Here is a 25,569-nt window from a genome sequence, read left to right on the forward strand (position 1 = left end):
TAGTTCCAAAAGTAGAATGTACTGTTGAAACCGGATTTGGAGTCTGATGACCACTCCCAATATTATCCTGGGCACACAATGGGATGACTGGACCAATTGTTACAGGAACTGTCAATGTATCTGGTCTTGATAAATACTTTTGACTTGGTGGGAATGTCAGTCCTGCACCTTGACCAGTTAAGACTGTATCAAAAGTCTGATTTGATTGATTTGGGTCTACACTCTGTGTGTCGCTACTGGGGAATACATAGTCATTGTCTATCTCTGATTCACAATTTGTGCAGGTGTCGTTACATTAGGTGTAGACTCTATTTGAATCACTCCTGAATTCTGAATTGGCTGTGCATAACTGACATTCTTGACTGTATTAACAACTGGAACTCTTGGATAAACCGCTGGCACCTGTTCTACATTTGTAGAAGGTACATTAGGTGCTAATTGAACCTGGCTTTGCACAACTGGTTAGACTCGAAGCTATATTCTGATTTACTGAAACAACTGCATTATATAGTGGATGAAGGTTCTGCAAAAGCTGGGTTATAAATTCATCATCTGAATCACTTTCAGTTGCTGTTGTCCATTTTTGTTAATCTAAATTCTGCTGCAGGCTTCTTTTTGGCTTTAGGTCTTACACTTCCATCACCCTCCTGTTTTGTTGCTGGGAATAATTTCACTTCATGTAACATTTGTGCTCTCCACATTTTCAGTACCTCGTCCCATCTAGCTGCCAATGTCTTATCTGCTTTTCTCGTTCTCCTCTCAAATTTCTGAGCTTCTTTCTGTCTCATGGCTAATTCCCATATGGTAAGTGCTTCAAATTGTGCAGGTCTAGGAAGGGGTTTTGACTCATACAACACCCGCCTGAGATTCTCTAATATCCTTAAATTGAAAGTTCTGTAACTAGGAAAAGCTAAGTTACCTTTCATCTCTGTGATTTTGCACCACTGTTTTACCCAAATACATGCTGAAACTTCTCTTTCCTCCATTACCTCGAATGCTGGTGTACTCTCAGGTGGAGTAGGTTCACCTTCTCTAAATGGAATAAAAACATCTCCTCTCATCACCATCCTTAAAGCTTTGAAAAACTTCATTCTTACACAAATTTAATTCACTAACACAAATTCTACAAAACCAGGAAGTATTTTCAATCCCACAAGCCTTCCTGGAAGCTGTCCTCAGCCTATAGCAGGGCAGTCTGGCCCACCACTCAGTGTGCGGCTCTGCTCACTAACCAACATATCCCAGCGCAATCCAAATGACATCACACTCACTTCACTCTGCAGCTGCAGCTGCAACTCACTTCAGAGACCTCTCATACATCATTCATACACACACCCTAAATATACATATTGCAAGCACAAAAACCAAACTAGTCTGCTCTCTATGTGTAGGACTCAAATGCTTTAAAAAGCTGTACGGCTACATGTCAGACTGTGGCTTTCGCTCATACACAAGGAAGATTTGACCCACAAATCTCACTCCGGGTGATATGGATTCTGCCTGTGCACTCAGGATTCACCTAATACCAACCACCAATTCACACACTCAAGGAGTCTACTGGTATTGTTGACAGCGCTCAATCGACCAACACCCCACTTCAGACAATAAATTAACTAAGTGTCTGCATACACTTGTGCCGTACTCTGGAGTTTTAGGCCATGCAGAACCCGTACACAACAACAACCATGTGGGCAATTTTGAGCACAAAGTGCAACATTCACTTTGAGTATAATGACTTTCCAAACACCTCACACTTACACTTCATTGCAGTTTAGCCAAAAGGATTGCAAGCGCAAAAAATACTCTGAACACATACCGTACACTCGTATCACAAAAATTGAATTTCATCTACCCCATATACTTCACCATGAGCAACTCACAATGTGGGCAAAATCTGACTCCTCTCTTCATGAGGCAAAACCATCCTATTCTACCAAAACTGCTGGACCGCAAGCGGAGGTTTTCTCTCCGCCTGAGGTTTAGAAACCGCACGCACTCTGGTGAGGCACCACAGCTAGTCCCACCTACATAGAGGCCAACCAGATCTTTGGACTCAGTGAGGAGTGTGATAATCAGATTATTTCAACATAAACCAATAACATGAAAAACACAAACAATGTTAAACACCCTGACCAATTTGTCCACGGAAACAAGACTCCAAACTGAACAAAGTTTCAAAACTTTATTACCAACACAAAGCCATAATAACATAAATGGTGCCCAAGACTAAGGGGATTATTACGATCTCGGTGGGTTTCCCCATCGAGATCTGCGCTGACGGTCGATAGAAGACCGCCAGCGCGAAGAACCCCCAGCCGACCACATAAAGAACATCCAGCTGGGCCGGCGGATGGACACAGTGTTTCCGCCCGCCAGCCCAGCTGGAAACAGGGTTTGAACATTGACGCCAGCTACAAATGGAGCCGTCGGCAATGTGGCAGTGCGGTGGGTGCAGCAGCACCCGTCGCATATTTCACTGCCTCTAATTCGGGCAGTGAAATGCGCGACAGGTGCGACATTCCAAGTGCATGAGCAATGCATGGGCCACCCGGGAGGCCCATCTGTCACTCAATCTATCAGCCTTTCCCAAAAGGAAGGTGGAATATGACTCATTATCCGGAGGGCAGCACTGCTTGCAGCGCTGCCCTGTTGGATCTGAAACGCGGGCTGCCTGGTGGTGGGAGCCTGGCGGTGGCGGCATTCCAACCGTGGCTGTTTAGCCACGTTTGTATAATGGCAGTCTTGACCACCATACCATTGGCGGCAATTACAGCCACCGCCGGCATGGCGGTCCAGACCACCATGTTCATTATGAGGGCCTAAGTTATAGACTACATAAAATCAAAAGTTTCTCTACAAATAGTACTCTCAATATTAATTCATGTCAGTCATTCACTAAAATATATAAACACTCCATATCTTTTATAGCAAAAGTGATGTCGAAACTGAGTAGAGGTCAAAATGTCCACCATATTTCAAACGTTCACATTTTAACATTTCATGTAAATCTCTCTGTTAGGCTTTTAAATGAAAATTGTAAGTCGCCATATGCTAACTTCTATTCCACTAATGCATTAGTAAAATTGATCTCTAACACTGCTCTCATGATGTCATCGGGCTCTTAATCCATATAATGCTGCAAATAGATTGAATAGACTAATCACATGCAAAATCAAACTTTGTTAACTAACCTATGAAATGTAACTCTATTTAGTATTCACCTTTAACCTTCTCTGGCTAGGGATATTCACTGATATTCAAGCTGCCTAGAACCCACAACAGGGAAACCAACCAATGCAAGTCATGCAGTGTATCCAACAACATCACACCCTTCATCAGCCGCTCAAAGTGAAAACTTGCAAATCACAGCTTGTATCACTCATAACTATGGCCTCTGTCTCAGCCTGTTCATCATTGTGGAGACTCGGCTGAAAAGAACCCTGTGATGGTGGCTGCTGGATGTGATTGATCTCTAAAGCTTCTTCTAATTCCAATGGTAGCTTTTTGTCAGAATAATGCCAAGTCGAAACCTGTTGATGTTAGACAACCCAGCAACTACTACAATGGATAGATGGTTTTAAGAATTTCCCACCTTCCTTATAAATTTAGTATAATTTCTGTTGACTTGCATGGTAACAGCTAAACCCACAGAATATTTCAAGTTATTTTACGGTATTAGAAGATTGTGATAATGTTATCAAATTGGTATGGGTCTCACGTTGTTTATTCTATTTAATTTCTTCCATTTCGAATTGATGAAACTCGGCATCTCCACAACAATAAATGTTGACCAGAATCTATTGTATTATTACATTTTTTTTCCTGGGACATTAGATGTTCTTAGAGTCGTGACTCTTGTTCAGGCCACATACCTAATATTTGTCTGCAAATAGAAGAAGAAGGGCTCTAGAGAGTGCTGGGACGGCATGAGGTTTGTGGGAATAGGAGCAGAGAATAAAGTGAGCAAATGCTCAAAGAAAGGGTAACGCAGTATAGCACAATGGACAGAGCAGCCAAGAACGCTAGAAAGTAAATATTCCTGTTACAGAGATCTGTGTACATTCGGCAGCTGTTGGGTTCATATCCCTGCAAGCTAGAGGTTTAAGGTACAAACCAAACAAATCCATTGTGTAGCCACACTATTCATATTGTCACAAAAGAGTTGTCAGTAGCTCATCCAGCCATATTTGTATTGTATTTGTATTGTGGTGGTCTTATAGCTTTATTGCTCTTACTTTAAATACAGGGGTACACGTATTAGAGAACTAAGGGTAAAACAGGGCTAGACAGTCATCTGTGCCTGACATTGATCAATCTGAGAGTCCTCTGATAACTTCAAGGTCACAAGTGTCAGTTCCAATAAGATAACTTAGTGGCTAATGGAGTCAGTTGCAAAATCCATTGCAAAATCCTGTCTGTAACCTCCACTGACAAGCCCTGATTGTTGTAAAATACCTTAGTGGGTAAAAGCACCACCTGCATATACCTGTGTATAATACGAAAACTACATTCAGTTGGTTGGGTGTCACATGCAGAGATGCATGTGTAATGTACAAGTCATGATTTACAATCCATTAGAAAGCTGATTGAGATAATACAGTTATTACTGTTACTGCTACTATTGTTCATCCCCCTGGCTTTACATATGATTACTTTTCATTTGCCTCCTGGAAAATAACGTTTTAGATCTTTCTCATCTCATTTTGTATCCTACGATAGGGGTTGCGTCCAGTGAAACGTTCTGGGGAGAAACTCTTGTCCCCTTTCAGTCTGATATGTACTACAACTTTTAGCTCCCATGAATGTGATTGCCCTCATATTACATTTCTATGCCTTAATGTTTAACAGTTTCAGTGTTCTATACCACAGTAAACTAGATACTCTGAAATGATAAGGGGGAATTTGTTTGTTACATGTAGTAGTTTAGCATAATTAAATTTTCAACTTTGCTTCAAGTGCTTATTCAGCCATACGGACAGAAGAGCAAAATGCACAAGTAAAAGAAAGTCACATTCATGCCTAAAGTTTAATTTAAAAAAGCACATAGCTTAGCCCGATTATCATTCATAGATGTAAGAGCCAGTTGAGTTTCTGGCCTTCCACTAATGTATTTTCAAATCTCAGGAAACAGAAAAGCAGTCCACAAAAATATCCTGCTTGAAATGTCTCCCTACCTCAACCCATCCTCGTCATAACTATGAAACAGCCTCAGAAAACATAGGCCCATATTTATACTTTTTTTGCAACGCATTTGCGTCATTTTTTGACACAAAAGCGGTGCAAACTTACAAAATATAATTGTATTTTGTAAGTTTGCACCACTTTTGCATAAAAAAATGATGCAAAGGCGTCGCAAAAAAAGTATAAACATGGGCCATAGTTTGAAATTGAACTGCCCTAGTTATTTAATGAGTTCAAGCTGTCATGAGATGACCAATTCTTGTTTACTTTACATTTTATTTTTTAAGTGCCTGTCTCTCATCTGCCATATTTGTGTGTTTTGATTTTTAGAGGAGATATTGAAGACCCATATTGCACACTGGTGGTCCCCAGATGGTGGAAGACTAGCATACGCAACAATAAATGATACCAAAGTCCCCACCATGGAGATTCCAGTCTACACAGGCTCCCTGTACCCTACTGTAAGAACGTACCACTACCCTAAGGTAAGACCACCAGCATCACTATCACTGATAGTTTAAAAATTGTCGCTGATTTATTTCTTTTTCATTTGTATAGGCCTTCCAGTATATTTTGAAAAAAGTTACATACACTTGAAGTTTTAGGCAATATGTTGTATTTGATAAAGATGTGTGCACTGTTTTGTAAAATTGGCATCACTTTTCACAACTTTCTGTGAAATAACTTTTGCCTGTACCTTGAGTAACCTTTCTCTGTGAGGAATATCTCACTTAAAAACATCACATGACATTTTTTACAGAAACCAGTTTCCTTCAACCAAACATCATGTGACATGATAAGTAATGCTAAATCATGATACGGTAAAGTTGAATGTTTCCTTTATGTAATTCTGAAACATTTCTCTCTAAATTAAGTGTCGCCTGAAGCCTCTAAGCTACATTTAGCTGCAGATTATTTCTCTTACGTTTAAAGTTGGAGAGGGGCATAGCCTGTGTTAGACCTGACAGCCTTATGGTGGTCACCCCTAACTTTCTGCCTGCCTCCCTTCACCTTTTGGTCACTGGTTTTGCTGGTTTTTAGACTCTGCGCACTTTACCACTGCTAACCAGTGCTAAAGTGCATATGCCCTCTCCCTTTAAACATGGTAACATTGGATCATACCCAGTTGGACTATTTAATTTACTTATACGTCCCTAGTAGTGTGCACTATATGTGCCCAGGGCCTGCAGATTAAATGCTACTAGTGGGCCTGCAGCACTGAAAGTGCCACACACTTAAGTAGCCCCTTAACCTTGTCTCAGGCCTGCCATTTCAAGGCCTGTGTGCGAGTTTTACTGCCAATTAAACTTGGCATTTAAAAGTACTTCACAAGCCTAAAACTCCCCTTTTTCTACATATAAGACATCCCTAAGGTATGCCCTAGGTAACCCATAGGACAGGGTGCTGTGCAGGCTAAGGGCAGGGCATGTACCTATGTATTTTACAGGTCCTGGTAGTGTACAACTCCTAAATTCGTTTTTACAGTGCTGTGAGGCCTGCTCCCTTCATAGGCTAACATTGGGGCTGCCCTCATACATTGTTTGAGTGGTAGCTGCTGATCAAAAAGGAGTAGGAAGGTCATATTTAGTATGGCCAGAATGATGATATAAAATCCTGCTGACTGGTGAAGTTGGATTTAATATTACTATTTTAGAAATGCCACTATTAGAAAGTGAGCATTTCTCTGCACTTAAATCTTCCTGTGCCTTACAATCCACGTCTGGCTGGGTTTAGTTGACAGCTCCTTGTGCATTCACTCAGACACATCCTGGAGAAGAAACTTGTAACCAAAACCTGCATCCTGCCAAGATGAACTGCCTGGCTGCCCAAAGGACTCACCTGACTGCTTTCTGTGAAGGACTGCTGCCTTGCTGTTGCCCTGCTGCCTTGCTGCTCTCTGGCTGTGGTGAAGAAGTGCTCTCCAAGGGCTTGGATAGAGCTTGCCTCCTGTTCCCTGAAGTCTCAGGACCAAAAAGACTTCTCTCTTGCAACTGGAGTCCTTGTGTTGCGAAAATTCGATGCACAGCCTGCTAAAACCGACCCACAGCCAGCCCCGCGGTGAGAAATTCACTGCACGCCGAACCGGAACGATGCAGCGTGACTTCGCAAGGAGAAGATTGACGCGGCACCTGCGTTGCGACTGGAACTTCAATGCACTGGATCGACGCACAGCCAACCTGGGAAGACGCAGTCTGACTTCCAGAGGGGAATCGACGTAGCGCCTGCCGTGTGAGAGAAAATTCCACGCAACGCCCACTCGATTGACGCAGTGCTTGTGACTTCGCTCCGCAAGCCCAGGATTCCACGCACAGACCCCGGGGCGTCTGAAAACCCCAAAACCCAAAGAGGGATCCACAACTGAGCGCTAGAAATTGACGCACAGCCGTCCCTATGTGGAACCTAAACCACGCATTGCAGTGCGCGACCCGAGGAATCAACACACACCCCTTCTCTTCCTCTGCGGCCCTTTCCAGAGATTTTTCATGTGAACCAGCTACTTTGTGCTTGAAAGAGACTTTGTTTGCTTTAAAAAGACTTAAGACACTTTGGACCTCATTACAACCTTGGTGGGCAGCAACCGCCGCCTGCCAAGGTTGAACCGCCGGGTGGCCGCCAATGCGGCAGCACTCCCGCAGGGTCCATTATGAGATCCCCGCTGGGCTGGCGGGCGGAAACCTGGTTTCCACCCGCCGGGCCAACGGGGATCTCGGCCGCAACACGGGAGCCAGCTCCAAATGGAGCCGGCGGTGTTGCGGCTGTGCGACGGGTGCAGTTGCACCCGTCGTGCTTTTCACTGTCTGCATAGCAGACAGTGAAAAGCTCCATGGTGCCGTGGCAGGTGGCCCCTGCACTGCCCATGCCAGTGGCATGGGCAGTGGAAGGGCCCCCAGGGGCCCCACGACCCCCCTTTCTGCCAGCCTTTTCATGGCGGTTCTTACTGCCATGAAATGGCTGGCGGGAGGGGAACTCGTAATCCCCTGGGCAGCGCTGCAAGCAGCGCTGCCCTGGGGGATTTAAACCGCCGGGACCAATGTGGCGGGAAACCGCCGGTCCTGGCGTAATGCCCCTGGACACACCGCCAGCCTGTTCACGGTTTCTCTTCGACCGCCAGGGTTGTAATGACCCCCTTTGTATCACTTTTTAGTGATATCTCTACATTTACTTATTGCATCTTTGATCGTTTTGACCTGCAAATATCCAGATAAATATTACATTTTTTTCTAAACACTGTGTGGTGTATTTTTGTGATGCTATATGGTGTTATTGTATGATTTATTGCACAAATACTTTACACATTTCCCTCTAAATTAAGCCTGACTGCTCAGTATTAAACTACCAGAGGGTGGGCACAGGATAATTTGGATTGTGTGTGGCTTACCCTGACTAGAGTGAGGGTCCTTGCTTCGACAGGAGGTAACCTGACTGCCAACCAAGACCCCATTTCTAACAGCCTGGCACCAGCCAGGATGGCTGCATATTTAACAAAACTCTGTTGCAGCTGCCAGAATAACCCCTTCATCCTTCTATAGCACCAACAATCTGAAGTAATCTGAGGCTTGCAGTGTCGGCCTATTCAGGAGTCCCTGAAATGCCATTTGGTGCCCTCAGGGGGCGGCCAAAAACCATAAGGGAAGTGAGGCCCACAAGTCATGAGGGCCATGAGGCGGAAGTAGAGTGGCACTCCCTGGTGAAACCATCGAATGGTGCACACATCCTTCCTACCTGGATCTGCCTGGCAGGAGGAATTCTGTTGATGGCATTGGGAGCATGACAGACACTGCAAGGGGGCTGCAGCTTTGCCAGAGGAGGCCTCCATGCCTGTTACAGAGTGGGGGCCTGAGGAAGCATGCCACATGAGTAACGGTGATGGAGGCAAGTCTCGCGACAAGCAGCCCTAACCTGAGGAAGCCCACCGCCGGTACTGCTGTGACGCCTTGTGGAACGGACTTCCCACACCCCCGGCTCATCTCCATTTTCTTTGTGGAGTTTGCAATCCTGGCTGCAGCAAGATGAAAGGGCCTGAGGGGTTGTGATTTCCTGCAAGCACCATGGTTGAGATCCGACCGCAAGAGGAGAGATCACGCCTAGCGCCATGCTGACACTTCACATGACGGCCACTTGAGAGATGTACTGCGGGTGCCCAGGCTGCTCTTGAGTTAGTAAGTGCACTAGGGGGACGTGATAGTAAACATGAGCCCACTAGTAGTCTGAAGACTGATAAGTTGGTTGGACACACCTTGCAGCACTTTTTGAACCTACATAAGACAGTAAATGACTAGACACTACTAAGATTAAGGGATAGAGGCTCCCCATAGCACTCTTGGTACATATGTGTGACTGCATATCCTGAGCTGAACGCTTCGTGCTGGAGATAAGAAACTCCCCCAGGGGAGGGGGGCGCCTTGTTTTCTTTCACATGCCCGGCTGCAATGGCCTTGTTTTTCACCTTCCCTATTTTGAGGGCCCAATCCCTCTGGGCGTGCATTATGGTGAGGACCAAAGGACCTGCGGTGGCACAAGCAAACAAATGGACAATTGCGATATGCCAAAGACACTAACTGACAAGGATGATCAGAGTGTCGAACCCCCCGATACTAGCAAACCTTCTTTAGATGCTATTAAAGCAGTGATTCATGATCTGAAAGGCACACTAGAACCCACGCTCAACACTGTAGCAATCAATGTCGCCCTTCTTCGAGCTGATTTCAAGAAAATAATTGAAAAAGTTACAGTGGCAGAATCTCCCATTAACCTACTACAATCTTCGACTAAGAGACTGGAATCCCAGGTGCAGTTTCTTACTAAACAAAATGCAGTCATCACAGCTAGGCTTGAGGACCAAGAGGGGAGAGTAAGGAGAAACATTAGGGTTGTGGGAGTCCCAGAAGAGGCTGAGGGTTAATGTGTAGCTCTTTTCCTAGAAGACCTTTTTGTTAATACCCTTTGTCTTGCCTATCTACATTTTTCTCTATTGAGAGGGCCCAGAGGGCACCCATATCCCCACCGAAGCCTGATGACCCCCACCCACAAGCCATCATTGACTGAATATTTGACAATTGGAGAGGGGTGCGATCCTTCAAGCAGTGCACTCCCATGGCGATCTCAAATACGAGAATACCTACATTTGCTTCTTTCCGGATTTCACCCTGCAGGTTCACTGCACAAAGCAATTTTGAGGAGGTGAAAAAAGAGCTCAAGGCACAGGACCTCAAGTATATAATGCTCTTTCCAGTTTGATTGTGGGTGATTTCAGAAGGTAAAACATGGGCACTTTATATCACCAGAAGAGACTTGGGAGTGGCTGGAGGGTTGTCACATCACTGGATGAAGGAGTGACTGGGGGGCCAGAATGGCAGGAACTCTGACAAGGATAAAGCTAGTCCTCTGGATTGGCAGGCTGAAAACCTACTCCTAAGGAATCCTGAACAGTGTGAACATGCAGCACACTAGATATTCTCCTAATACAGACAATGGTGTAAGTTGTAAACTTGAAAAGGGGAAGAGATCCATGTTATATTGTCATGTCTCAAGATTTGGAACCTACATAAAGTTTAACGAAGTGGTACAATAACTAGTGAAGTATGATCCGTCTGTCAGTCAAGGCAGAGCTGGCCAACCCTCAGTTTTTTTGCATAACACAGTTTTGCCGACTGGCGCTCTGCGGATTGGGGTTGTGGGCAGTTCTGAGCCTGCATTGATTGGTAGCAGGGTGGGGCGTCTTCTTTAGTTGGGTTTTAATGTTTGGTTGTGTTAACGTAATTGTACGCATTCAGTTCGCTCAGTTAAAGTATTGTCTTGAAGAAATGGATTTCAATGTAGCCTACATTGGGGCAGGAGGACATAGTACTACTTTGAGTGCTCTAGGGGACACATCAACATACATAAAGCTAAGTGGGGACACATCAACAAACATACATAAAGTCTGGATATGGAATGTAAATGGTCTTAGTAGTAATATTAAACACATCATAGTTCTCCAACACCCCTGTAGGCACGCTCCAGACTTGATCCTCCTGCAGGAGATTCACCTTAAGGGCAATCACTGCAGGGCCTTAGACAGGTTTTGATACACCCTAATGGCTCATGCCAGGTACTCGAGTGACTCTAGAGAAGTGGGCATACTGGTTAGGAAATCTGTACCCTTTATCCCTGCCCTTATGTGGACAGTCCAGCTTGGTAGATACATGGCACTGACCTTGAGCTGGGAGGGACACACCTTGTACCTCTGTTCCCTGTATATACTGCCCATACTGCACGCATCTATGCTCACTGTATTAGGCACCCTGCTCCTTGAGATGCCATCAGAGACACAAATTCTGGGGGGAGATGTGAATGATATGGTGGACCCAGACATTGATAGGAGTACCAGGACCGCATCCATGAAAGTATCGGCCCTCTGCAGGACTTTGTGGAGGCTATGGATCTAGCTGACATTTGGTGCAAACACAACCCTGGCGCGACAGTACACATATCTGTTGGCAGCACATGGTAGTCTGGCCTTCCTGGATTATCTCCTCACTCAAATGATAAATGTAGGAAACTTTAGAGCTGTGACACATAGAGTTGAGGTATTTCTGCCCACTCGCCGGTGGAGGTGCTGCTCTTTGGCTGAGTTAAGGACCATGTGCAGTCCCCAAAATCAATCCTTGGCTCTTAAAGGATGAGACATTCAGAGACCAAATACACGATCGGATGGACCTATATTTTAGTGACAATAAAGGGTCAGTTGCATCAGCCTGCATGTTGTGGGGGTCCTTTAAGGTGGTCTTTCGGGGATATACACAGGCCTTGTTTGGGAGACGAAGGAAGGAATGTGAACTGAAATGCGAGGCTCTGGAGTGTGAATGCACAGTGTTGGAGGTGCGATTTGTGGTCAGCACTCTCCCCCACTACAGTCACTCAGCCACTCCCTCACTGTAGCATCAACTGTGTTTAAAACAGCACAATCTGAAGGACTTGATGGAAGACAGTGTGCGTGCCCAAGCACTGGCTACCCAGTATCGCCTACATAATGTTGAAGATAACAATAATAAACTGCTTGCATGGCTGGAGAAATGAGACAGGGGACCGAACTGGATCCTTGAGGTTCTTGACAGCGAAGAGACCCTACTGACGACAGGTCCAGCCATTGCTGAAACTTTCGCAGCGTATTATGAGGCTCTGTACACCGCCTGGATCATTATGACGTGTGAGGACTGTGCTGACTTCCTGAGAGACCTTACCCTTCTGACACTAGATGAAAATTACAGAGACACACTAGATCAGGACCTAATGGTGGAGAAAATTACTAAGGCAGTGAGAGCATTACAGTCAGAGAAGGCGGCGAGGCCGAACGGCCTGCCCGTGTAACTCTATAAATATATGACTGATAAAATCGGGGACCATTTGTTGAGCATGTTTCAGGCAGCTAGAGAGGAGGGGAGTCTTCCAGGTGACCAAAGAACAGTCACAGTGGTAGTTATTCCTAAGAAGGATAAGCCAGCGGCTGAGTGTGGGTCCTATAGAACCATTGCACTGCTCAGTTTCGAGGCTAAGGTTTTGGTGAAACCTCGGTGACCAGACTGTGGGAGGAAATTGATATGGTGGTTCATCCAGACCAGTCCAGCTTTAAGCCGCATAGAGAGGCGTGGTTGAATTTAAGATTCCTCTACGGGGTAATACATATAACCAAAGCTCCGTTTGTCGAACAAACTGCACTGCTGTCATTTGACTGACTTACTTAAATATTGCTGGGCCACCCAATTAATGGTGGTCAATGATTGGGTACTTGCCAACCATATGGAACCTGTTTATCGAGTAGACAGAATGGCCATGGGCACTAGGGGCTACCCACCTGTTCTCCACTGAAGGAGGCCATAACAAGACTTGCCTTCCCATACTCAGACTGTGGTGAGGATGAGGAGAGAATCCACAAAATACTTTAGATGGGAGTGTACATTAATGGAAAAGACCCTGTTAGGTAACAGTAATCTCTTCCGAGAAGTAGGTGGCCTTGGGGGTCCTTGGGGGCTTCACAAAGAGGGCACTGATCGGCCTAGAGCATTTGGGTGATGTGTGGAGAGGGCAAGGGTTTGTGACATTTGATGTTCTACAGCAGGAGCGATTCTGAGATTAGCAAATGGGACATGCTTTGTGACACCACATCTTGAAGAGGAAGCAACGGCCTGGGGCAGCTTTGTTGTAGCGCCGTCTCCTGTCCGACCCACTGTTGGAAAAAGCCATCTCTACTGTCTACAGAAAGTTGATGTATAACTCTCCTGACCCTTTGATAGGCCTGAGAGCAACATGGTAGAAGGATATAGGAGAACTGGAAAATGATGAGTGGGTTGAAGCCAGACAGAGTCCCAGGGATGTGGCAGTATGAACCCGCTTTCATTTAGACCAGCTAAAGATATTACACAGGGCACACTTTTCCAGAACATTATTACAACGAATGAGAAGAGCTGGCACTTCCCTATGCTTGCGGGGTTGCGGACAAGATGGAACTTTCTTTCATGCACTATGGGGCTGCCCCACAATCCGGTGCTTCTGGGAGGGGGTGACACAAATAATGGCTCAGGTCACACACTTGCAGATCTCACTTGTGGCCAGTTGGCACCTTTATCACAGTACAGGTGAGGAGAAATAGCCCTGATACCAGAGGATTTGGCTGGTATTGTCAGCAGCAGTTGCCAAACATAGGCCCTCATTATGAGTTTGGCGGGCAGCAGAGGCCATCCGCCATGCTCAAACTGCCGAGAGACCACCTTTGTGGTCCAAACACCACCAGACCTATTTGGAGTTCACCGCAGGGCCAGAGGGCGGAAACAGCATTTCCACCCACCGGCCCTGCGTGAACAGAGCCTTAATATTGCAGCCGGCTCATAATCGAGCTAGAGGCAATGTGTCTGTGCGGCAAGTGCAGCAGCACCTGTCACGCATTCCACTGCCCTCAATTTGGGCAGTGGAATGTGTGAGGGGGCTGTGCACGGTGGCCCGGCACAGCCCATGCCAAGTGCATGGACAGTGCAGGGTACCCCCGTCACCCCCATTCCACCAGCCTTTCCATGGCGGTGGAACTGCCATGAAAAGGCTGGCAATATGGGGACTTGTAATCCAGGCCAGCGCTGCCCTGGCGGATTCCTACCACTGGGACTGCCAGGCTGGTGGCTGGCGGCAACCTGGCAGTGTCGGCGGTCTGACCGTGGTGGCTCAGTCTTCGTCGTAATGTGTCAGTCAGACATCCAAGACCGCGGCGGTCCAACCGCTACTGTGAGTCTGGTGGTCTCAAGACTACCATACTCATAATGAGGGCCATAGAGTTGTGCAAACGTGGGGAGCTGCTGCCTCCCCACATCAAGGACTAAGAAACGGATTTGGATTGGTGCCAATGTGCAGAACACCCAGTATACCTCAGTAGAGGCTGTACTCATAAATGCGAAAAGGTGTGGGCTGGCTGGCACAGTTACTGGGGCACTTAACTGAATAGTGATTTTGTGAATGCCCACTATGTATTCTCCTGGTGTTTGCAATTGTCTAGGGGGGCACTGTTAGCTAAGTGCCTAGACATGGTATGTCATGACAACTGCGTTATCCATGTAAATGTTGTGCTCAATGTTGATTGATTTGTACGGTGTTGAACTTCTTCATTTACCACAATACTGTCAATTGAGCAAATTTTCAATAAAAAGAGTGTTAAAAAAAGTTTAAAGTTGGTAATAAATGATTGTATCAAGCCTGGTAGTTCAAATTAATCTGTGTTTGGAATTATAGAGATCTTGGCTAGAAACTAGTTATTCAAGAGACTTATTTAAATTAACTTCTTTCTTGAAGAGTTGTGAACTACATTAGGTCAGGTTCAAACTATTGAGGTAATAATATTGTGTTCTCCTTCATTATTACCTATGACAAATTGAACTTTAAGCAGCAGTTTTATGACATGCATTGTTTAATTTATCTAATTCTACTCTAATAACTCCTTAGTACCCCCTCAATCATTCCTGTTCCTGAATGGTTTGTAAATTCTGTTTTTATTTGAAAAAATATACACATATATTCTTGCATATTAAATAATCAAAGTAAATTCAAATGAACTTGTTGTTTTTGCTCCATGGAAAAAATATTTTCTCCACAGAGAAACACCTTCCAATATTTTGATACCAATTGTAGCCATTATTCCTGTTTCCTACACATCCTGGAAGGGGACATTTACCTCTTTTGACAGTCTGAGAAGTGATCAGATAAGGGTTTCTGAATAACCCCCAATATATAAGATTGTTGCATGAATACCCTGTGTGTTAGATTATATTTACTCACATGGAAGCTGTGTGAATAAGTCAGTTTATAAGTACAAATGTTTTTTTCCTGTATTGGAAAATGGCGCTTGCACACAAATTATTTTATCGGTGCATGTAAGTCTCAATTAAATTCACAAAGTTCTGAGATTAAGGTCAGTTCATTACTTCTGCCGGAATATCTTTCTCATCAGAAATAACTTCTATGTCTCAAAGACAACTTTGGTAATGAGTATTGTTAATTATTGAACCATTTGTAAATTGCCACCATTGAAAACACAGTCACAAAGCCTTCTTCAAGTGATAATTATTTACCAAAGTAGATTTTACAGAAATGTGAGCTTTCAGTTGTGTCCAAAATGATTCACCCTAATTGGTGTCCTGGTTAAACTGCCTTCTTGTAATATTTAGACTATGTATTGGAAGACCTGGCTTTTATAAAGCAATCTTCTAAACATAGTAGAGGTCTAATAAACATTTATTATTGAATTATAGTTTATTTGAAGTGCATTAGTTCTATGCAAAAACGTTGCTTTGGATTCCAAGCATCAATGCATGGAGCCCTTTACATTTTCTGTAATACCTGAACTATAGTGGAACAGACTCGTTATGCAGGGGTAGAGATTTTCACGAAGTAGCTTAATCTAACACTCACTAAATCTGAGGAGCAATTGAGACTGAAGAGTTTATGATTCAAACCATATTTTCCGTGCAAGTATCCTGTCATACTCACCTAGATAAAATGCTTCAGGTCTTATGTCATTCATATGTTCATCAAGCACTGTTGCAGAAATGGAAGTTTGATTGAGAAGTGATTTAGTAAGTGGGGTCAAGTGTCGTAGACAAGTTCTTTGAGAATTTTGAAGCTATTCTAATGACATTTAAGTTGCTGTAACTAATGTATCTAGTACAGGCACCTCTTTTTTGCAGTTATATTAAATATCAGGATTTTTGGCATATTGCAAGTATTAGAGGCAATTATGACAGAAACCTTTCACATGATGGATTTGAAATACAGAATGTAGCATTTGACATATGCAGCGGGCCAAATCATACAGCAAACTCATTTAACGCTATTTGTGTTTGCATTAATAGAAGAAGATAAATACGTTTCAGCCACTTTTCCACAATGAAAGATGGATCTTCATTGAAGTCAAAAATATTTATTGAATTTGCTTTGGCTAAGTGGCAGGAATAGTACTCCTGTTTAAGAATTATTCCTGGGTTTTAATTCTTTAATAAAAACTTAATTACTCATTTTAGGTTTGCCAGCAATGCTAGTTTCCTATTATTTCATATACTGTGTCCTCAATGCTTGCCTAGATGCAAAACTCTTTCTGTGATATGTATGTATTTGTAAGGATGCACGTCTCCCTTCAGTTTTTGCAGAGCATTCACACAATACCAGGCTAGTTATGAGCATGACTTAGATGTACTGCAGGGAAAGCCTGACATGTATGACCTCATAGTGTTACTGGTACAGTATTCTAGGCAAAACATTTAGATTTATGAATATATTGTAGGATCATTTTTCAGACTCTACATTTAGACTGAATAATATAACATGTATGACCTCATAGTGTTACTGGTACAGTATTCTAGGCAAAACATTTAGATTTATGAATATATTGTAGGATCATTTTTCAGACTCTACATTTAGACTGAATAATATAAACAATGACTGAACATGAACCACCACTGGTTTATGACTATATTGTGATCTATAAAGTAAACGTCCATTTGAATATTGGGTTTCAACTGTTGAAGTTATCAGAGGGTTAACAGGGACGGAAGTAAAAGCTGCTAAATCAGATGTACTAGAAGCCTGGTCACAGAAAATGGTTAAAAACAGCACACTGACCTGTAGTGTCGACTTTATAATTTTGTGTTGCGACCAATGTAGTTTTATAGCTCGCATTGCAAAATCTCCAGTCACAGAGGATTGCAGACCGACCTGCCTAATTAATTTTAATAAGACATATCTTTATTTATGACTTCCTGTGATGGGCCACGGACACACGGATGGTGGCCTACAGGGAACAGCAGACCACCAGCCTTGTGTTTGCATTCCTACGCTTGTTGAGTAAAGGGAATGGTTCTTCTTTAAAAAATATGTTTCCCATTGAAGAAGACTTCAGGGGAAGCAGGCAGTGGTCCACAGAACCATTGCCTGTCTACCCCCAAGTTGCCTGGCACTATTCACAAAGGGGAAGGGACACATTTCCCTTTATGACTCAGGTTAGTTACTGCTTCCCTTGAGGTCCTGGTAACTGTTCAAAGGTTTGCAACCACAACTGTTGTTGCAAATTATTGATATATCCCATTAAAATTAGAAGACAACACTCCTTTCATACCCCTTTCTAATTGCGATTTGGAATGGTTTGCAAAACCCATTTTCCGACTCGCACAATGGTTTAGTACATTGTATGTAACATGGAGAATTGCTGGATTTTAAGATGTAAGAGTGTTAAATACTTTGGGCCCTCTATTCTTTACTACTCAAACAGCAAAACAGTGCAAATGGACTTGGCCTTCTTTTGTATCAATGTAAAGTTTCTGTCATAGAATTGTTTTATGTTATATGCCCTCTATGCATGTTTGTCCTGAAATAACATTCAAACTTAGATGCTCAAAATGTTGGGGGATTTTTCTGAAGTTTTTTTCAAGAGTGAGTGACTCATGGTTTGTTCTTGTCTTGCAGGCTGGATGCGATAATCCTGTGGTGTCATTGCATGTTGTGAATTTAAATGGGCCTCTCCATCACGTGGAAATGACTCTCCCCGATGATCAAAGAATGAGGTAGAATATTTAATATGCACATCGGAATGATCATGCCTATCTCTCATTGTGAATACAGATCAAAGCAATTTCCTTTCATCAAAAAAATTTGTACGGAAGATGGATCAATTTCACATTTATATTTCATGTTCCCAAAGTTCTTTTTTCATTATTGCCTGGAACCTGTATAACAGTTAGTTAAAAAAAGAGATATTAGGAATGTGCCAGATGAGAAGATCAGGGAGTGGGTCAGTAATGACGAGCCACAGTCATTCTTTTAATTCTCATCAGAACAGTTTTCTGAGATGTACTTATGCTGGTGGCATTTTAGCCGAAGAATGTATGAATTCAGGTGGATTGACTTAGTATCAAATTGGCAAGATATGCCCTTACGAGTAGGAGTGGTTGATAAAGGAAACCTATTTGTGAACTCTCTGGCGATAGATCACAGGAGTCAGCAGCAAAAATAAAATTGTGAATAAATAGGTCTCTGTGTGTGATGGTAAAAGAAGCACAGTAAGAATTTTGAAATAATAAATGTACTGTGATAAGCGCATTTGCAATATGTTACTTCTCTCACGCTGACACAGTTCCTTTTTCTTAAATACTCGGTTATATCCAATGCTTAATTTGTAAAAAATAATAATAATAAGTGAATGGGCCCTCGTCAGAAGGCCACTGCAGCTTTCACCACCCATTCCCCTGCCAGCCCTGCCAACAACAGTGGCTACACACCTTTGTGACAATGAAGACTATTTCAGGCCCCCAAAGCTATAAGAATGGCTTTGGTGGCAAGTATTAGTTGTTTGTAATGTATCTTGGTGTGCTCATCTCTAAATGAAAAAATCAGTGCCACTGTATGGCAGGCTGTCATAAGTGCTGCAGGTGACAATTAAATGCTGGTGCCGTGCACTGGAAAACACTGGCTTAAATTAAGCACAGGTTATAGCCATTGCAAGAATAACTCATTACCTTGTGGAGTAGATAATGAGGTTCATTATCACTTTGTACTGTGAAATACCAGCACTAAATGTATAAAAATCCTTAGTCCAGACATACTAACCTTTTGTGGTTGGAAGAATATGATTTGCATAGTCACTGACTTGTGATCACATAAAGGTAATTCGAAATGTACTACATGCACTTTGCGAGTCAGAAAAGCCTCTCTTGCTCATTATTTGTATTTTGAGTCCCATTATGATCTGGAAAGTGTAGCGAAGATAAAGGTACATACCCATGTGGAAAAAGATGCCATGGTTCAGTGGTTTGTGACTGCTATTGCTTGGATACCTACACAAGAAAGGTGCTAATATCTAGTCTCAAAGTAGAAGTTTTCCAGGAGAGCACTTTCCACTTTGTGGATATGGACTGCTGACTTTAGGGAGACTGGCATGCTTCTCCAAATTCCATTCTCAAAATGATTATTTTATCTTCGATAGCAGAGGCAGGAGCGGCACATCCATGAGGGCGGAGGAGCATTGCTCCCCTGCCAGCGGCGGCAGCTGCAAGACCTTTATAAGGAAATGCTAATAAACAGTGTTTATTATTGTTTCCTTGTAAAGGGGCTGAGTCACGGGGTGACAAGTGTGAAGGGGAGTGCTGAGCACTCCCCCTTAGAGCGCATGTGTGTTTGGCCAGCCGTTACATGCGCACAGGGCTCTCTCCAGCCCAGCAACACAGTGGCTGGACTGGAGAGAGCGTGCACAGGCTCCCAGTCTGCCTGGGAGCGCCCTGGCTGGGAGCCTGTGACTGCCAGCAGAGGAGCGGGATGCTGTGCTGCGCGCAAAGCTTTCAGGTACGTTTATTTTCTTTTTTTTTATTTTATTAACCTCTTCGCTGCCAGGCCTTTTCCCCCTCAGGTGCCAGGCTTTTTTTTGGCTATTTGGGACAGGGCACGCTTAGGCCCTCATAACATTTTGTCCACATAAGCTACCCATGCCAAATTCGCATCCTTTTTTTCCAACATCCTAGGGATTCTAGAGGTACCCAGACTTCGTGGGTTCCCCTGAGGGAGACCAAGAAATTAGCCAAAATACAGTGAAAATTTCGTTTTTTTTAAAACAAATTGGAAAAAAGGGCTGCAGAGGAAGGCTTGTGTTTTTTTTCCCTGAAATTGGCATCAACAAAGAGTTTGCAGTGCTAAAATCACCAGCTTCCCAGCTTTCAGGAACAGGCAGACTTGAATCAGAAAATCTAATTTTTCAACACACTTTTGGCATTTTAATGGGACATACCCCATTTTTACGATTTTTTGTGCTTTCAGCCTCCTTCAAGTCACTGACAGAAATGGGTGTGAAACCAATGCTGGATGCCAGAAACCTAAACATTTCTGAAAAGTAGACAACATTTTGAATTCAGCAATGGGTAATTTGTATAGATCCTACAAGGGTTTCCTACAGAAAATAACAACTGAAATAAAAAAATATTGAAATTGAGGTGAAAAAAACAGCAATTTTTCTCTACGTTTTACTCTGTAACGTTTTCCTGCAATGTCAGATTTTTAAAGCAATATACCGTTAACTCTGCTGGACTCTTCTGGCTGCAGGTATATATAGGGCTTGTAGGTTCATCAAGAACCCTAGGTACCCAGAGCAAATAAATGAGCTGCACCTTGTAGTGGGTTTTCATTCTATACCGGGTATACAGCAATTCATTTGCTGAAATATAAAGAGTGCAAAATAGGTATCAAGAAAACCTTTGTATTTCCAAAATGGGCACAATATAAGGTGTTGAGGAGCAGGGGTTATTTGCACATCTCTGAATTCTGGGGTGCCCATACTAGCATGTGAATTACAGGGCATTTCTCAAATAGACCTCTTTTTTACACCCTGTCTCATATTTGGAAGGAAAACATGTAGAGAAAGACAAGGGACAATAACACTTGTTTTGCTATTCAATGTTCCCCCAAGTCTCCCGATAAAAATGGTACCTCACTTGTGTGGGTAGGCGTAGCGCCCGCAACAGGAAGTGCCCCAAAACACAATGTGGACACATCAAATTTTCCCAAAGAAAACAGGAGTTTTTTGCAAAGTGCCTACCTGTGGATTTTGGCCTCTAGCTCACCCGCCACCTAGGGAAACCTACCAAACCTGTGCATTTTTTAAAACTAGAGAGCTAGGGGAATCCAAGATGGGGTGACTTGTGGGGCTCTCACCAGGTTCTGTTACCCAGAATCCTTTGCAAACCTTAAAATGTGGCTAAAAAAACACTTTTTCCTCACATTTCGGTGACAGAAAGTTCTGGAATCTGAGAGGAGCCACAAATTTCCTTCCACCCAGCGTTCCCCCAAGTCTCCTGATAAAAATGGTACCTCACTTGTGTGGGTAGGCCTAGTGCCCGCGACAGGAAATGCCCCAAAACACAATGTGGACACATCAAATTTTCCCAAAGAAAACAGGAGTTTTTTGCAAAGTGCCTACCTGTGGATTTTGGCCTCTAGCTCACCCGCCACCTAGGGAAACCTACCAAACCTGTGCATTTTTTAAAACTAGAGAGCTAGGGGAATCCAAGATGGGGTGACTTGAGGGGCTCTCACCAGGTTCTGTTACCCAGAATCCTTTGCAAACCTTAAAATGTGGCTAAAAAAACACTTTTTCCTCACATTTCGGTGACAGAAAGTTCTGGAATCTGAGAGGAGCCACAAATTTCCTTCCACCCAGCGTTCCCCCAAGTCTCCTGATAAAAATGGTACCTCACTTGTGTGGGTAGGCCTAGTGCCCGCGACAGGAAATGCCCCAAAATACAAAGTGGACACATCACATTTTCTCAAAGAAAACAGGTGTTTTTTGCAAAGTGCCTACCTGTGAATTTTGCCTCTAGCTCAGCCGCCGCCTAGGGAAACCTACCAAACCTGTGCATTTTTTAAAACTAGAGACCTAGGAGAATCCAAGATGGGGTGACTTGTGGGGCTCTCAGCAGATTCTGTTACCCAGAATCCTTTGCAAACCTCAAAATGTGGCTAAAAAAACACTTTTTCCTCACATTTCGGTGACAGAAAGTTCTGGAATCTGAGAGAAGGCAGATGGGCCTTCCAAAAATAGGCCAATCTGCCCCCAATGGGGGCCGATATGGCCAACAGTAATGTGTCCCCATGGGGTGCGACCCTTGCCCAAGGGGCTGCCCCCCTAAACAAAACACACACATACACACACACCATTCCCTGGTGTCTAGTGGTTTCTGCCCCTCTTGGGGGCAGATTGGCCTAACAAAAATAGGCCGATCTGCTCCCAAGGGGGGCAGAAATTGCCTAAATACAATTTGCCTCCAGGGGAGCGACCCTTGCCTAAGGGGTCGCTCCCCATACATAAAAACATAAAGTCAATACAAATATAAATAAATCCCTGGTGACTAGAGGTTTCTGCCCCCACTGGAGGCAGATCGGCCTAATTATATTAGGCCGATCTGCCTCCATTGGGGGGCAGAAATGGCCTAAAAATATTATGGCCCCCTAGGGAGCGACCCTTGCCTAAGGGGCAGCTCCCTTTATTAGAAAACACAAAGAAAAAAAATCCCTGGTGTCTAGTGGGCATTTCTGCCCCCATGGGGGGCCGAAATGGCCTAAGCACAATTTGGCCCCCCAGGGTGCGACCCTTGCCTAAGGGGTCGCTCCCGGCACATAAAAGAGAAAAAAAACAACAACAAAATTCCCTGGTGTCTAGTGGGCATTTCTGCCCCCAGGGGGGCAGAAATGACCTATAAATTATTTGCCCCCCCTTGGAAGTGACCCTTGCCCAAGGGGCCGCTCCCTTTATCAGAAAACACAAAGAAAAAAAAATCCCAGGGGGGGCAGAAATGGCCTAAGCACACTTTGGCCCCCCAGGGAGCGACCCTTGCCTAAGGGATCACTCCCTGCACATAAAATAAAAATAAAAAGAAATCCCTGAAATGACCTAAAAATTATTTGCCCCCCTATGGAGTGACCCTTGCCCAAGGGGCCGCTCCCCTCACATGAATTTTAAAAAAAATATAAAATCCCTGGTGTCTAGTGGGCATTTCTTCCCCCCTCGGGGCAGATCGGCCTAATTATAGTAGGCCGATCTGCCCCCGGGGGGGCAGAAATGGCCTAAGGACAATTTGCCCCCCCAGGGAGCGACCCTTGCCTAAGGGGTCGCTCCCTGCACATAAAAGAAAAAGAAAAAAAAATCCCTGCTGTCTAGTGGGCATTTCTGCCCCCTGGGGTGGCAGCAATGACCTATAAATTATTTGCCCTCCTAGGGAGCGACCCTTGCCCAAGGGGCCACTCCCCTCACGTAAATTTAAAAAAAAAATAAAAAATTCCCTGGTGTCTAGTGGGCATTTCTGCTGCCCGATCGCATCAGCAGAAATGCTCAGAATGACAACGGAAGAAAGGAAAAGCCTTTCCTTTCTTCCGATGTCTCTCCTGCCCCCCTCCTCCCGAGCGGAAGAGAAATGCTAAGCATTTCTCTTCTGCATCGCGCTGGATGGGAGGCGACCTCTGATGAGGTCAGCACGCGATTGCGTGCTGACGTCATCAGACGTCACGGTGGGTCGGGGGTGAAAGTGGAAGCAATTCCCCTTTCATTCCTGACGGGGGTGTGTGGGCCGGGTGCAGGACGAGGTGATCTCGTCCCAGGCACACGGGAACCGTGTGCTGAAATGAGATCACCTCATCGAAGGCACCCAGGGAGTTAATTCCCTCCCCCCCGCAACACCCCTGTTTACCCACCATGCAGGCATGCCGCTGCCTTTAGCACCACGAGCCACGACTGAGCAGATGTTTTCACTTTGTAGGGCAGGGAGTACAATAAAAAGTAAGCATCCTACCTGTTGTCCCTCACAGGCCTCCAATCTTTACATTCTCACACTGTTTTGTGTGATTCACAAACAGAATCCTGTCTCATTAACATTAATGTGAAAATAGTCATTTAAAAGTATGAACAAATTGTGCATCCGTTGCAGCACAAAATTAAGGTTAGCTCACAAAACAGCTGTTAGACAACTCACCCTTTGGTATATCTAACCCCAAGCTTCGTGCTCGTGCAATGTCTGGGGGAAATTTTATACCTAATCATGTGAGAAATTTTCTTAACCTTCATTCTGAGGTAGTGACATTTATGGCCTTAACCAGAATTCCTACTAAATTCAGGATTGAATTGTAAAATTCATACAGAGAATAATTGCTGTGGTAGGCCCCAAAGGCTGTTACTCCTGCAGCTGGCCAGGCACAAGGTGTTGCTTGAGAAGTATTGTAAGTAACATTAAATGAACCACAGAGATTAAACGTCTAGGTGGTCATTTCATGTTTGGCATCTGCCAAACGTGCACTCTCCCTGCGCCATTTGGAGGTTGGTGACCTACAGGGTTTCCAGTGGTGGAGCCTCTTCTGACTCTTTTCTTCTTGTAATTAACTCAAGAATTAATGTTATTATTATTATTATTATTATTAGTAGTAGTAGTAGTAATAATAATAATAATAATAATAACAATAATAATAAGGAGAAGACAAAGAAGAAGGTGGTAATATATTGGGTTATTTGTTGAGAGGGGTGAGAGCCCCCCTCAAAAAATAAACAAATACTTATCAGGCTGAACCAGAAAAGATTCTAAATCAATCAGTGCGTAACCCTCTGCATATCTGCTTACCTTGGTACAAAGGAGTCAGGCTTTACTTAGAGGCAATGTGTTACAAATGTATGCAGCAGTAATTTTAATTACGCCAAATCAACAAAAGTCCAGACAGTAAAATTACAGTTTTGAATTTTCAAAGTTTTGCTTAGAAATATCACCAAGAAGCACAAAGCTTCACTTGCAGTCATCTGGTGACGCTGGACTGGGCCAAAGTCACAAGGCCACCGCAATGGAGTGTGGCTTAGATACAGGAAACAGGTGTGTCCCGGTTAAGAGTGTAACTTCTCAAAGTCTAAGTCCAGTCATGGAGCCTTGGCTAGAACTTCGGATTGTCGGTGACTGCAAGGAGGTCATTGTTGGCACAAGGAGTGGGCATGCTGTGGCTTCACATTGGTGGTTGACACGGTCTGTTTGCTGTTTGGCTGAACTTCTCTTTGGTAGGAGATGCGGCCACAATGCTGATGTAAGGAGCACCCTTGTGGTCACAAAGAGCCCCAAACCTCTTGATTATCACCTGAAGGACAGTTTTGTATATTTGAACAAGGGGAGCACACTCCAGTGCCAGCCAAGAGTCCAGCACCTAGGGGTGGAATCACGTCTTGGGGATCAGGGCTCACTATAGCAGACACAAGCAGCAGAGCTAAATCTGGTTAGCTGGGCAGTTGCAGGTAGGCCTCTGGAAGCTTATTATGGCCCTGTTGCTCAAATAGGAGGTCAGCCAACTAGCCCTTCAAGGCAGGCAAGTCCA

General features: G+C 44.1%; 1 protein-coding gene across 3 annotated transcripts in view; it reads left to right on the forward strand.

The window, feature by feature from the left end:
• Nucleotides 1–25,569, forward strand: part of DPP6 (dipeptidyl peptidase like 6) — a 1,951,083-nt gene that overhangs the window by 1,512,789 nt on the left and 412,725 nt on the right. For all 3 annotated transcript variants that reach the window (XM_069211130.1, XM_069211129.1, XM_069211131.1), the window contains exons 9-10: nt 5,512–5,666; nt 18,157–18,254. In XM_069211130.1, coding sequence (XP_069067231.1) covers nt 5,512–5,666; nt 18,157–18,254 — 253 coding nt within the window. The remainder of the gene's footprint in view (nt 1–5,511; nt 5,667–18,156; nt 18,255–25,569) is intronic.

Source organism: Pleurodeles waltl, chromosome 10, assembly GCF_031143425.1.
Source record: "Pleurodeles waltl isolate 20211129_DDA chromosome 10, aPleWal1.hap1.20221129, whole genome shotgun sequence".
Lineage (NCBI taxonomy): Eukaryota > Metazoa > Chordata > Amphibia > Caudata > Salamandridae > Pleurodeles > Pleurodeles waltl.